Here is a 16,728-nt window from a genome sequence, read left to right on the forward strand (position 1 = left end):
AAGGGAGACAGACTTTTCCGAGGCGTTCCAGCTTAATCCTCAGGGGTAGCGGCGCATCTGTTGCCGACCTCAGGTAGGAATATCTAATCCTATCTGGGTTTGTTTACAGATGTCCATGGGCGGCAGTAGCCACTTACCATCAGGTGCACTGCATGCTCGTCTGCTACTCTTATATTATAAAAAAAAAAAAAAGAAATACTTTTCCGAGGCGTTCCAGCTTAGTACTCAGAGGCAGCGGCGATACGCAGAGGCAGCGGCGATTTGTGGCCGATCTCAGGAATATCCAATCTTATCTGAGGTTTTATACTGTCCATGGGCGCCAGTAGCCACTTACAGGTGGACTGCATGCTCGTCTGCAACTCCTATATTATAAAAAAAAGTTCATCCGAAAAATAACTTTATGCGTGGTAACGGATTTACAACGGTAACAGATGAATGCAAATAAAAGCAAAAACAAAACCATGTTTTCTATTTTAAACATTATTACATTACGTGGGCTGTAAGGGGTGGCACGCGCCCAAACGCTGTCACGCAAACAACTTGATCCCTCTGTCTGTCTTATTTTTGTAAGCCGCCAAGAATCATGACATGAATTTATACGATGTATACAGGTAGGCTGAAGTACCATCTTAGGGAAAATGGTGTGATGTAAAATATATTACTTTCACAAATTTGAAATGTAACGATATTTTTAAAAAAGATTTTTACATTTACGTTTTTTTGATGTAAAACATCTATAGCCGCACGTAAAACCGATTTCTGGCGTGGCGACGCATGCCGTGGCGTCGCGTCGCCACGCTACACGATGGTATATATATACAGTCTATATGCAGTAGTGTGTACGGTGTGGCGACGCGTCGCCATGCGCAAAGGAATTCAATAAATAGTCATCGTTATCTGGAAATAAATCGTAATATTTTATTTTATCATTATGACATATTTAGTTCCTATCACAATATGTTCTTTTCTGCATATTACTTTTACAAAATAATGTCGATGTTTCACATCTGCCAGGCGTCCCGTGACGGCTCACATTTTTTTTTTTTACTTACTTTCTTACATTTTTTAGTTACGTTTCTTTGTACATTACTTTAATTGCTAAAATATTAGTATCATTAATCAAAAACTTAGGATTAAACAAATATGCCTTAACATAACGTATCTTTCTTTGTGTACTATTTTGACGGCGAAAACGATCGATAATTTAGTCGTACCTTCTACTACTAAGTTACAAAGTTTATTATAAGACAGAAATAGGTGAGTCGGTCGGTGGTGTCGCTGGAGTTGAATCGCGAAGAGTTCCTTAAACTTAGCTGTCAAATATAACTTAGTTCTCAAAATTACTGCTTTAACCTATGTTAGCAGTGTTACAGTAGTTGGTAGTTGAGAAATAGATATATACTAATGCCCATTATTAATAAGCAATCTATCTAATATTTTGCCTACCTAATATCGACATTTCACAATTTCTTTATACTTTGTCATTGTCTTTAACTTTGTATAGACTTTGTCATTGTCCAATCTATGGTAAGGAAAAAAGATAGAATGATTATTTAGCCTTGTTCTACCATTATTAATAAAATCTAAGTTATTATTAATAATGTAAAGGTTATTTGTGGTATCTCTTGACTACAGATAGTTCCATTAGATCCTACACAGAATAAACAAGAGAAATCTCACAATTCAGCAACATAACAGCCGAGTAGGTATACACAAATTTCTGAGATAATAGCCCAGTATATCATACACACAGAACATTACACATGTCTCAGGTTAAAAGCGTACCTTGGGAAATGTAGGTAATATTGCTCTACATCATCATCATCATCTACCCATTACTGTCCCATTGCTGATGAGAAGGATTAGGCCAAAGTCCACCGCGCTGGCTAAATGCGTATTGGTATACTTCACATACCTTTGAAAACTATTTTTTAAGATTTCTTAGGTATGCAGGTTTCTTCACGATGTGTGATTCAGATTCCTTCACTGTTCAAGCAAGTGATAATTAATCTGTAATACGTACATAACTTTTAAAAGCAGAGGTGCCTAGGATTTGAACTTCGGACCCTTCAATCAAGAGGCCGAGTTTCTTAACCACTAGGATATCACTGTTTGTAATACATATCAACCATTTTCTCAGTGTTGAGATCAGCACAAAATATTTATCCAATACCTACAAACCAAGTGCCGCCACAAAATTCAATACCAGCGTTGAAACCTAACAAATTGAATACCACACTGGCATTCACACGTAGCGTTTATTTTAAAGGAAAACATGATTTATTTCTTTATTTTTTTGTAAGATTCAAGACTACCGTAAAAGGACATTTTAACCTACTTCATATAGGATTTTCATTTAACACCAATATATTGCCCACATTTTAGGATGGTCATTTCATATGTAAGTTACCCGGCATCCACTCCCTTCCACCCAAACGCAAGATGTTTTAAGCTAGAAGTCATTTTACTTCTGAGTAATCATGGCAGCGCTAATAATAGCGCAGCTGTATTCTAGTTTAAAAGATTGTAAAGGAGACAAAGTTATTAACTTTCCAACTTTGTTTTGTAGGAGTGGATTTCTATCTGAGGTTATCAACATGCGTTATCTGTTGTTAACCTCAGATAGAAATCTAATCGTCCATGGGCGGCAGTAGACCCTTACCATCAGATGTACTGCATGTTCGTTTGCTACATCAATATTGTAAAAAAAAGCCTTCCGTCGAATCCTCCTGGTTCGTTTTTTCAAATTATTTGTAGGTATTTATTCCATTATAGGATATCAGTCCATCAAACAATACTGTTAGTCTTTTGTCTCAACTTACCCACTTAATGTATCTTAACGCCATAAGGAACAGAATTTCCAATTAAGCAAGACCCGTAATTCAAAGACACAATCAATAACTTTGCGGCCAAAGTTACGAAAACAAAGTTTGAGGTCGGCCAAGTTGTGGGTCGCAATCAGTCACAATACTAAAAGCTGGTCTAAAAGTCCCCTACTTTTGAATTGTTATATGCATAAACTAGAAATTAATTTGACGTTTTAGGTAAAATGATTTAAAAACTTTATTGATATTGTACAAAATTATTGTATTTATTAAATATCACTTACACTACATATTTATGCAACTTATTTCTATCTACAACATAATACATATAAAAACGTATGGTGGAAAATCTCTGAAATACGTAAACGTAAATAGGTGAACGTTAAACTATACATAAGTATAGTATAGTAGCATATTTTTAGTTATCTTTAAAACTGTTAACTTTAAAGCTGTTTTATTTAAAAATCCAATAATGTTGATTTCAGTTTCTTATTGGTAATTGATAACTAGTTAAGCGGCGCGGTTAAATTTATAGGCTAAGGTTCAATTAAACGGCTAATTAAGCTAGTTAGAAAACATAATTAAAATGTCTTTAAATCACAACACAGTGTACAACACTGTTAAAACAATTTTGCATCTTCGTCATCGATCCTTCGGATTTTCAAACATAATACCATCATGGTCTTTGATATCGGGAAGAACTTCAAGTCAAATTCCACAATTCAGATCGGATCGGATTCCACAATCAATAGCTTTACGACGGAGCTTTAAAAGGTAAAGTTTGGAGTCGACCTGATTGTGGGCTGCATTCAATCTCAATAAATGAAAACAGATAGCGAGTTTGAATGATCACTTGCATAAAAGCATGAGGTTTATTCATTATACAAAGTGGTTGTACTGTAATAGTATTAATAAATATGTATTTAAATCCCCCCCTGAGTGGTTATTTATTTTGAACTCCAAAAATTGCAATTACACCTTTTAAGGTGTGACTGATAGCTGATAACGGGCTTCACCCCATTATTAATTATCAATCTATCTTATTTCTGTTCAGCAAAGAGCGAAATTCGACTATAATAATAACAATAAATATCTTATTTATCTCTTCACAATACAATCATCTTAAGTTCTAGGTTACATTAAGAATTACGAACTATGAAGTTCTAATATGAAGAAATTATTAAATGTCAGTCTTTGCTAAGCAAACTATTGGAAAAATTGATTATTAATAACGGGGGCAAATACATCGCAAACTCGTTAGAACGATGCTCTTCCTGAGAACAAAGTTTACATGTCTAAAACTATAGTCTAGCAAACAAACCCCTCCTCTCTTAGGTACGGTATTAATTCTGTCAAAGTATTAAAACGAGGAGTTGTATTATCTTAACGCAGAAATATTACAAAAACAAACGAAACGATTGCTTAAAAATACAGTCTATACAGGGTGAATTTTTCAAATAAGCCTTCAGGGCTAAATGCGAAACTATAAGGATTAGCGAAAAATGCTGAAAGGAGTTACGAAGCCGATTTTGATAAAAGCGAATATTGCATAATTATTTTTTTAAAATAACTTTTCCCCAAGCCGGGAATCGAACGAGTTCCTTTTGAAAAAAAATACACCTCTATATTATTCCACTATCAGATAGAGTTGCTTATAAGGACCAAATTCTGGAATTCTCGTAATTTCTTTCAGCATTAATAGCTAGTCCTTTTAGTTTGGGATTTGGCCCTGAATATGTCACTTCCACAATTTATACATATCCAACGACAGCTAGTATGTTAAAATCGCACACACACACATATGCTCGAAAAATATTACCCTCTACAATTATATAATAACTATGCATGTATGTATATTTTATATATTTTTTATCGTACAAATCTCTTAAAATCATACAAATACATTCTTATATAATATTTCTTACAGCAAATTTCGGATTTTCATTTTTTTAACTAATGAACTTATAAAAGACGTAACCATCACTAAAAACGTGATAACAGCATGAATAAGCGTTTTATAATCAGGTATTAATATATATAAATACAGGTATCATCATCATCATCATCAACCCATTACTGTCCCACTGCTGGGCACGGGTCTCCTCTCAGAATGAGAAGGATTAGGCCATAGTCCACCGCGCTGGCCAAGTGCGTATTGGTAGACTTCACATACCTTTAAGATTTTTTATAAATCTCTCAGGTATGCAGGTTTCCTCACGATGTTTTCCTTCACCGTTTAAGCAAGTGATAATTAATTTCTAATACGCACATAAATTTGAAAATCAGAGGTGCATGCCTGGGATTTGAACCTCGGACCCCTCGATCGAGAGGCCGCGTTTCTTAACCACTAGGCACAAATACTGTAAATATATAACTAATTACAAACATAAACACACATATTATGTATAATAATTAATAATGCCTACAATATTTTGAAGGAATTGTGATCTTTATGGAACGACGGAAGCGGCAATTACCTTTTAATTTAGGTCACTGTGATGCCATTTATATACTGCTGCTACATCGTATCGTGATCGTAGCCTTGTGATCTATTCTGATACGCTTATTCTGATAGAATCTCAGGGACATTGATGCAGCTCCTCTATTATGTAACCGACGGCAGCTAGAACTTCGAACCTATCAATAGTGGTCAGTTATATAAATGTCAATGTCAATGATTAAGTAAAGAAATAGATTTTTTTATAATATAGGAGTAGCAGATGAGCATGCAGTCCACCTGATAGTGAGTGGCTACTGCCGCCCATGGACATCTGTAATCAACCCCAGATAGGATTTGATATTCCTACCTGAATTCGGCCAACGATGCGCCGCTACGCTTCCAGTTTAGTACTCAGACTAAACTGGAACGCCTCGAAAAAGTTTGTCTCCCTTACCACACCCTTCAAAACGGAACATAGCAGCGTCTAACACTGCTGTTATTAGGTAGAAATAGGTGTGGCTGTGGTGCCGCCGGAGTTGAACCACAAAGGGTTCTACCACCTTCAAAACTCCTTATCAAATATAATCATACTCATTGTATTGCAATGTAAACATTTGTCACTCGGATAAATGTAAGTTAAATAAATAGACCCCGAATCTGATTTAATCGTCAGTCCCGTTATATTATAATCTAATCATTTTTCACACGGAGTCTATATACAGTCTGGGCAGATCGCTCACTAATCTGCACAGATTTCATCCTGATTAGCTGAGAATGTTATTGGACTAGGCGGCGCCCTGATTGATTCACTTAAGCGCGCAGCATGATAGCACTAATAAATAGTCATGTGTAGCATAAAGTCTCAATTTAAGTATTTTATTACAGAAAGTTTACGACTAAATGAACATTTCTTCTTTAGTCGACACAAAGGACATACACACATCGACATCAATAAAATGAAAATTCAAATCTCATTTATTCAAAATTGATTCATATTGAACCCAGAAGAGAACTATTCCACGCGGTTATGCAAATAGATTTAAGAGTCTATTATTTTACTTGGTCCGTGTGTTTATTGCGTATTTATTAATAGTTACTATTTCTGACCCAAGAGACATGGCTAGAAAAATTATGTACATAAATGTCTCCATTATAAACCCTATTACATTTATCGCGATATGCCCTTACAGTTTATTAATATCGACAAAGCTTTTATGAAAGCCTTTGTGAAACTTAATACTGCACGCACGCAGTATGGCGTTCCATTTCACGCATTCAAAGCTCATATTGTTCTAATAAAACCGACTAAAGCACACGCCACTATTGCAGTGTACTTAATAATTGTTCCTATAAATACCGCTGTGCTTTTGTGAAACGTAGATCAAGACTTTTTTAATTGAGACGTAACGCTGAATAGTTTGAATAATAATCGTGTGTCTTAAAGGATTCCTATTTTGTAAGTGGAAATTGGAAAAAGGAGTTTCCATTGCATCACCAGGTACAGGAAAGTCTGCCTTTCACAGGCAGCATGAAGAAAAAGATGTTTATCTTTTAACGCCTTTTTTGAGAAACTTCACAAAGTATTCCAATCTTCGCAGAATGCCTCTTACACGTGTGTGAAAAGATACTAAGTAAGTAATAGTATAGTAGTATCTAGTCCCGTGGGGAAGCGGTGCCCATTCGGATCTAACGCGCAGAGGGTCCCAGGTTCGATCCCTAGCCAGACAGATAACTAAATGATAAATTTATGTCCATTGCACCCATACAGGGAATCCTAATGTGGGGTTTTGCGTCCAATTGTCTTTTTAAATTGAGATATAAGTTTCTAGAACTCGGTCATAAGGACATTATCGCGCACTACGCGCACCTATTTAAAACATGCGTATCGTGTCGCATGTCGAGAGCTATTTACATATTTTATCAAGCAAACAAGTATCAGTGTCTATCGCTGCCGAACCACGCCTGAGCTGTGACACACCAAACTATCAATAATTCTACAGCTGGCGTTTGGGATATTAAAAATCCTCGACGCGGTAAACGCCATCTTGTGGAAATGAAAAATGAGCGGCTAATAATAGTCATGGTATGTAATAAACGGTTTATTTTAAAGAAAACTAATGAGTGTTAGGATGATAAATAAATAAAACTGAAGTACTTGTCTTTCATTTAAATATAAGTGAAAAAATCTATCTATGATTAAAATAATCTACATTCTACACCTATTTACTATTTTAAGGTAAAGCAGTTCTTGCTTTTCACATGAAGTGGTGTATGGCAGCAGATTTTAAAATATAAAGCTTGTTACAGATTTATATGAACAAAAGTGACCACTTACCACTAGATGGATTGTATGGTCGTTTGCCACTACAATCTTATAAAAAAGTAACCGCTGTTTTTAGAATATTCTATACTAACTAATATTTAAAAGTGGATGGAACCGATTAAAACTCGTACCTAAAGTGACTGTTATATTTTGGTATTAAATATTTAATACTCTTACATACTTTCTTAAGAAAACATAAACCAAACACTATTGTATAATATAAATAATTTTCTCCTCCAATTTCTCAGCACAAATGAAAATTTAATTTACAAGTGATTTTCTACAGATACAAATTTAAACGAGCTTCATTCCACTTTAAACGGAATTTTCGCAGGATTACTCACTCCGTGCCCGGTACTGTCCTGCTTAGTTAAACCTCCATGTCGCTGCTAGGAAATTCAGTGTCAAGTTCCTTTATAAAATATTTAATACTCTTACGTACGTTCTTAAAAAAACAAAAACTAAACACTATTGTAGCTATAACAATATATACGAACATCTATCGTAGTAAATAATTATCTCCTCGTAATTCTCAGTACAAATGAAAATTTAATTTACAAGTGATTTTCTACAGATACAAATTTAAACGAGCTTCATTTCACTTTAAACGGAATTTTTCCAGGATTACTCACTCCGTGCCCGGTACTGTCCTGCTTAGTTTAACTTCATGTCGCTGCTTAGGAAATTCAGTTTCAAGTTCTTTTGTAAAATGTTTATTACTCTTACGTACTTTCTTAATAAATATAAACCAAACACTATTGTAGCTATAACAATATATACGAACATCTATTGTAGTAAATAATTATCTCCTCGTAACTCTCAGTACAAATGAAAATTTAATTTACAAGTGATTTTCTACAGATACAAATTTAAACGAACTTCGTTCCACTTTAAACGGAATTTTCCCAGGATTACTCACTCCGTGCTCCGGTACTGTCCTGCTTAGTTTAACCTCATGTCGCTGTGCATAGGAAATTCAGTTTCAAGTTCCTTTGTAAAATATTTACAACGATTCTACAATTCACGTTGTTTGTTCTGTTTACTGTCCCGTTAAGACTCCATTAAATTTTACAGCTCCTTTATTATTTAGCTTGGAACATAAGGTTTTTTATAATCTTTATTTTTAATTGTACTCGTACCTATACGGCTTGGAACAAAACACTTTGTTTATAACAAAAGTATATTCTTTATTTTAGTTGGTACCGATGCATCTCCAGTTGCATAATCCAGTTTAAATAAAACACTTGGTTTATTTGTTTCTTTGTTTGTTTATACCAAAAGTTTACCCGCCATGGTGATTAATATTAAGTGGATTGGAAACCCATTTATTACTTTTATTGCATAGTGTAATATTAGCATGACTCCATATGTTTCCAAATTTACGAGCCATTCCAAATCACGCCATTTTTAGGTTTCATCGCCAATTATTCTAAAAGATAGTAAATCTGTCAGTAGTTCAACTGCACTTACTTTCATTATAGCAGCAGCTTTCATTCTAATTTACATTTAAACTTATTAAGAGAAGAACTATCTATGAAATCGTGGACGGTTTAACCGGTTTAAGTGTGATTTTATATCCTTAAAAATTTAATTCTTTCAACAAAAAGTTCAACATTTTAAGGCCCTTTACGTCATTAACTTTCTTATAATTAGTATAGCCTATATGTGTCTGTAGGCTACATAAGACTAGACATACATACATACACACATAGACATATATAGCCAGACATAATGATACCTCTAAAAGCAACACAAATAATGATATTTGCAATTCAAATTTCCAAATTGGTATTTTTTTAGTGTTATAAAAGTGACACTAAACAAATACCAATTTCACACACGCGGGCAGATAGCTACCTTGTGTGCAATAAAACGTGAGTTTACATTAACATGAATTCACTTGAACTTTCCACAACACGTACAACGGACGTGTTTCAATTCGCTTCAAACTAGCGAGCAATTTGTTGTAAATAAAGTAATTTCATTATTATATTTCTTTTTCATTTTTAAATCCGTTCTGTTGTTTCCTTTTGACAATTTATGGAAACTATATTAATTAAGGAAATTTGTAATAAAAATGAAATTAAAATATTTTTTATTCAGCTGGAAAACTGCCAGTACTACATACTATAGTACATTTGACTATTAACTTTGATTAAGAAACATTAATTATATATCTATACTGTATACTGTATAAGAAACAAATATGTTTCTTAAGAGCTTATCACTCTAATGACTGCCATGACCGTATAATGTAGGAGACAATTCATAAGAGGGATAAGCTTAATTACGGTAACAATAAATAGTAATAACTTCAAATGACTAAGTATCTACTTATCGACAAAAGGAAAATCGAAGGCAACAAAAACACTAGCTTAAATTGTTTCGATAAGTTTGGAGAAAAATACTTATTATTTCCGTTCTTATAACGACGCTTATGAAGCGTTAAGAGAATATGTTTTCTGAACACTTATATTCTGAAATACTTTCAACGCTACACAGTAATATTCCTGTGGAGTAAAAATAAAGATTTTCAGCAGAGATATAAGCTGCAAACTAGACGAAGTACGACAAACTCGGGAAATTATATATTTCGTAGAGGAACAGAAAATGAGCTACGAGCACGTAGCACCGCTACGCTCGCTACACGGAGAGTCTACATTAAATTTACACTGATATGGATTCATATCAGCTGTAATATTTTAAAGACTGATATTTGTTTCTGTGTAGTGATTTATAAGTCATAGTAAACTAGTTTAGTTCGAAGCGCAAGAGAATATGTTTTCTGAACATTTTTATTCTGAAGCACTTTCAACGCTACACAGTAATATTCCTGTGAAGTAAAAATAAAGATTTCTAGCAGAGATATAAGCTGCAAACTAGACGAAGTACGACAAACTCGGGAAATTATATATTTCGTAGAGGAAAGAAAAATGAGCTACGAGCACGTGGCACCGCTACGCTCGCTACCCGGAGAGTCTACATTAAATTTACACCGATATGGATTCATATCAGCTGTAATATTTTAAAGACTGATATTTGTTTCTGTGTAGTGATTTATAAGTTGCAGTTCACTAGATTAATTCGCCGTTCAATTAATAGCCTACTTTCTTTACTAAAAGGCGCCGTGAATCATTAAATTAATAATAATAAAAAGTCAGCCATTTAATCAAATAGCTAGGCAAATTACTTACTACTAATGATATTGTTTAACTAATTGGCCCGCTTTGTTGAAGTGTTCTTATATTAGTCCATTTAACCTTGAAAATGAATTTTGCACTTATAATCAAAGTACATTTCTATGTTACCACTGTTATATTACATTATATCAATGGTATATAAGACGCTGCTATAAGACCTGAATATCATTAATACCGTTGAATGCCGCCGTTTAGTAAAGAAACTAGGCTATTAATTAATAGCTAATTAAATTAGTTGACTGTGACATATACATCATAGAGAACGTCAAATTCTGTTCCTGTTACAACAAAGCAATTTTAATTTTCAAAATCTTATTTATGTTATGTAAAGTTCAAAATTCAAGTTAAAATTAAGCCAGGGTTCTTGATCGAAAATAACTTTAAATTGACTTTATTGTCAGGCGATAGACATGACGCTAAAAGCGACTGCCAATCAGAATTTCATTTGGTAGATTACAGTTACTTGGAGTTGCTATTTCAGGAGCAGTATTCAGTAACTGAAAATTACGATTTAAAATTAATTTTACTATTCAAATGAAATAATTTTAATAATCCTTTGCGGTTCGACTCAGGCGGCACCACCGCCACACTTATTTCTACCTAATAATAATAACAGCAGTATAGCTGCTGTGTTCTGGTTTGAAGGGTAAGGAGACATACTTTTGCAAGGCATTCCAGCCTAGTCCTTGGTAGTAGTCGCTTACCACTGCTTGCTCGTCTGCTACTCCTATCTTCTAAATATATATAACTCAAAGGTGACTGACTGACGTAGGGATATATCGACGCACAGCCCAAACCACTGGACGGATCGGGCTGAAATTTGGCATGCAGGTAGATGTTATGACGTAGGCATCCGCTAAAAAAGGATTTTGATCAATTCTACCCCCAAGGGGATAAAATAGGGGATGAAATTATTACTTCGTAACGCGAGCGAAGCAGCGATCAAAAGCTCGTATGATATAAAGTTAGGTAATTTATTATTGGAGTACTTTTATGATCGATTTCTTTTTTTCCAGGGAGCCAGCGAGGATGTCGGCCATTGAAATATGGAGGTGAAAAAGCATGACAAGCCGGGCAGTCTGTCGCCCGTCAAGTGTGCTGTGAAGAAGGAGGACGATGGAAAGACCAAGGGCAGTAGCAAGTCAGAGAAGGAGCTGAAGCTACCTCCGGAAAAGTCACCGACTGATGACGGGTTGAGAAAGGAAAGAAGATTGTCGAGAGCGAGCGAAAGTTCTAAGGATACGTTTGATAGGTGAGTGTTCTTATAGAAATTAATTTGCCAATAACATATGTAACATGTTTAGAGATGATTGTTAAACGTTTTTGTGGAACCCCTTGTTATTTCTTACTATTTCTTAATGCAATACTTCAAAAGATTTGTTTGTGTGTGTGCGGTTCAGATTTTGACTCCCAAATGGACGTCAAAATCATGAACTTACTAACTTAAAAAATCTAAAAAAAAAACAATTTATACAATTTTTATTTATTTATTTTAATACGTATACAAAACAAAGATTTTGGATTTTTATATTATTTTTAAATTATTTTTAGGAATAAGGATTACGAATAACGAATAATTACTTCTACATATACTTACAGCTCGCTCCTAAAAGGCGAAATCTACAATAAGCTTTATAAAGCTTCTATATCACTTTTGTACGACCCTCATATCACTTTGCAGAAACCCCTATCTGATTTTAACATTAATTTAAACTCACTGAAAAATGAACGACAAAGCTTTAAAGTTATTTCATAAAGGCTTTCAAGCGATATTGAACCGCCTTTGTTAAGCCAGCACCCCGGAATTTAATATCATATCGTCTACGTCTAGTTAGTACTCGTTAAGAACATACTAGAGTACTGACATTATGCAATAAGTGTGAGACAATGTCGTCGTCATTACTGTCCCACTGCTGGGTACGGGTCTCCTCTCAGTAAGTAAGAGGTTTGATTCTGATTCTTCAGATTTATTTCTGACTAATAATAGCAAGTCACTTGTGGGCGCGCCGGTAGGTAGATCTACAATGGTATTTCGATTCAACTAATTTAACCAATATTTTTAAAAATATAGTTAAAATAATTAAATGAATAAGCGTTAATGCCACCATAGTAACATTAACACCCAAGCAAAACACCAAACAGTTCAGAGCACCACCGTGCCGTGCCCACTATTGGACAACTTCTGATCTGTTGACAGTTGCGCGCCCCTTTTTTATACCATGATACAGGTAGCCAATTGTTAATATGGAGCGGTAGTTCGAAATTAATATCATGTGATTTTAAAAACGGAATATTTATATATATGAAATGAAGCATTCTCCCACACGGCCATTCTGACGAGCAGCCGTTACGGCTCGCGAACAAAAGTTTAAAAAAATCAAATTCAATAATATTAAGGAAGTGGGTAAACTACTTTAGATTCGCGGATAATATAGTCTCAATTTTAACCACAGAAGCCAAATCTCATGGTACACAAAACACGTAACTTTAATTGGTTAACCCCATAACCGGTGTCTAATAGTGTAAATAAATGGTCGTGTCACATGAAAAGAACTGCCAAATCACATGGCTGATGTCAAGTCACATGACATCATAAATTCGCTAAGTCACATAGCTTACATACATAATTGATTATTATTTGAAAAGAATTGCCAAATCACATGGCTGATGTCAAGTCACATGACATCATAAATTCGCTAAGTCACATAGCTTACGTACATAATTGATTATTATCTGAAAAGAATTGCCAAATCACATGGCTGATGTCAAGTCACATGACATCATAAATTCGCTAAGTCACATAGCGTACGTACATAATTGATTATTTCCTGAAAAGAATTGCCAAATCACATGGCTAATGTCAAGTCACATGACATCATAAATTCGCTAAGTCACATAGCTTACGTACGTAATTGATTATTATCTGAAAAGAATTGCCAAATCACATGGCTGATGTCAAGTCACATGACATCATAAATTCGCTAAGTCACATAGCGTACGTACATAATTGATTATTTCCTGAAAATAATTGCCAAATCACATGGCTAATGTCAAGTCACATGACATCATAAATTCGCTAAGTCACATAGCTTACGTACGTAATTGATTATTATCTGAAAAGAATTGCCAAATCACATGGCTGATGTCAAGTCACATGACATCAAAAACATTCATTAAGTCACATAACGTACGTACATAATTGATTATTTCCTGAAAAGAATTGCCAAGTCACATGGCTGATGTCAAGTCACATGACATCAAAAACATTCGTTAAGTCACATAACGTACGTACATAATTGATTATTCCCTGAAAAGAATTGCCAAGTCACATGGCACTCGGGTTATTATCAAACATAAACATGACTGTTGGCCAGACAATCATCGATATGCAAGACAATCCCGATAACACTGAACTTACAATCCACATACCGTTCCAAAGTTCGCAGGTACTCAAGAGAAACACAAAGTTTTTACCAGATTTTTGACTGTCGATACTGTCATTGCTTCACAGGGTTCACAGTCATCTGACATGTTCAAATAGTTTACTTTCCATAGCACATGTTCTTGTAGTCTGAAAACACATTACATTATATGTATAGTCAATAATTATATACGATATAACGAGAGAGCTCCGCGTTTCGTTCATGGTTTGAGAGTAAAATCTACAGATCTTTTCGTTTGGCTCGCTTAAATCTATGACATAGTCTTCTGCATTGCCAAACGTACACTGGGTAGAGACTCCAGATACCCTTGAGAATATATTTCCCGATGTGTAGTTCTTCACGATGTCTTCCTTTACTGAATTTGTTATAATGTGTCTGACTATCTCAGACAGGATTTCTTGAAAATCATTAATGCCTTTTAAGTCAGCTCATTTGACTATGACAGAATTTTATAAGAAACTATTCGAGACCTGCTCAAAACCATGCACGAGTGCGTTTCTTATTTAGAACTGTAAACAAATAAGCTGTAACAAGCATAAAAATAAAAAAGTAAAAGTTAATTTCAAACCGAAAAACCTGATGTCTACAACACAAATGTGTGAAAATAATAATAAAGTGAATTGTCACGCTCAAAACAGTTTTAATGTCAACTTTACATACAGTAAAGAAAATATCAGAGCAGCAAGTACTCCGTGGTCGTTATTCTTAATAAAATATTTAAAATACTATTGCCTTACCATAACATGAGCTATAGTTCGCACCGTTCATGTGATGACGTTAAATGCCAACGAAATAACACTCTGAAGTCCACAGTTACATTACAACGAAAACCAGGTCATTAAACATAAAAAGTTATTGGAGTCATCCTACCTTCATTATATTATTTACCTTATATCATTTTACTTTTACCTTGAATTTTACAATTACCTTCGTTTGTGCGATAGGCATTGCTGCAAACAAAGTCTTTACCACACAATAATGATCACACATTGCAGAGTCCAATTTGACAGTAGTGTATGTACTCTTGTCTCTGTTTCTTTTTGCAGTATTCGATTTTTCGAATTTTATCAGAACTTGCAGTAGGTATATAATTGCTCGTCCGAACCTGACTGACTTATAAATCTGCAAAGATATACATTTTAATTCGTAGAATAACAAACAACGGTCAAAACAGTATGAACACAAAATAAAAACGAATATTTTGTGGTATGAACCTCGAGTTCCAATACAATATCTGAAAATAATAGAATTACCTATTTCAATTTAATATAACTCATACGTAACAGTATCTGTTATCACAAGAAATTGTGAATAACTTCCAAAAGTTGTTGTAATTAACCATTTGCAAGAATAATAAGTACCTACAAATACCATTATTTCGTCCCGGATTGATTTATACATAATATTCGCTCACACACAAAAACTTTAAACCAAATTTCATACCTCTAGAAGTAGCAGACGAGCATGCAGTCCACCTGATGGTAAGTGGCTACTGAGGCCCATCAACACCTTCAACACAGCAGAGCCTAACACTGCTGTATGGTATTGGTATTGCCGGACCATAAAGGTTTCTACCACCTTTACAAACTTTACCTGCTTGAGTGTAACGACGATAAATTTATGAAAAGGGGAAAAACATGCCGAACAGTTTCGTATCATATAAACATTGCGTGCGTGAATTTTCTGAATTTGTTTTATCCACAGCCGTATATCTAGACGTAATGTCGCCATCTGCACAGTTACGAAATTAAATGAAATAACAATAAACTCCTCATGTCAATGAATAATTAAAACATGATGGTATAGTTGACTTACCACTGTTAAAGTATTCACTAAAGGTACCAACATAATATAATTTCACACGTAAAGTCTAGGATCGTGATGTACGTCATCTCGAAAGGTATTATTTACTATGACACAAAATAAGAAAGAAGATCCAATAACAATTTAAACTACTGTAAAACAAGTTCAAACTTTAAGTTATTATTAAAAATACTTGATCGACTCCGAGCGAGGCTGATGAATTGTCTTTATTAAATTAAACCTTTAAACACATTTGACCGATCAAAATGCTTACAGCTTTGCACCATTATTCTTTACTTCTGCAATTTTTAAAGTGAATAGCAAGTAATAGTTACACATTATGTCACAAAACAATGTGAAAAACACAGAAGACTAAATGTTTATTAATAAGTTATAACTTACGTTAATTCACCTTTTTTTTTTTTTGCCTAGTCCAATACACCATTTGGAGTGATGCGAACGTTACCAAACTCCTTTTCTTCAGCTTTACCTTAATGTATCCTTCGCAAATTGTAACCTTTATCAATAACTTTAAATACACAAATTTGTAAGAGCACAAAGTCGCTTACCGATAAACAACTTACTGACTCACCACCAGAATCTAAATGTTACATTTTCATTCAATTTTGGTCCACGTCTACGGCCATCACAAGTCAAGTGTTGTTACAAAACCCCCAATAAGCAGCTTTCATTT

General features: G+C 34.4%; 1 protein-coding gene across 1 annotated transcript in view; it reads left to right on the forward strand.

Annotated features, from left to right (window-relative positions):
• The window catches only part of LOC140745400 (uncharacterized), a 115,644-nt gene that overhangs the window by 53,543 nt on the left and 45,373 nt on the right, over positions 1 to 16,728 (forward strand). Inside the window, exon 2 of the mRNA XM_073077238.1 lies at positions 11,805 to 12,040. Within this exon, the coding sequence (XP_072933339.1) occupies positions 11,835 to 12,040 (206 nt within the window). The 5' untranslated portion in view covers positions 11,805 to 11,834. The remainder of the gene's footprint in view (positions 1 to 11,804; positions 12,041 to 16,728) is intronic.

This window comes from Epargyreus clarus, unplaced genomic scaffold (genome assembly GCF_041222505.1).
Source record: "Epargyreus clarus isolate Ecla_fem2 unplaced genomic scaffold, WU_Ecla_fem_2.2 ptg000010l, whole genome shotgun sequence".
Taxonomy (NCBI): Eukaryota; Metazoa; Arthropoda; class Insecta; order Lepidoptera; family Hesperiidae; genus Epargyreus; species Epargyreus clarus.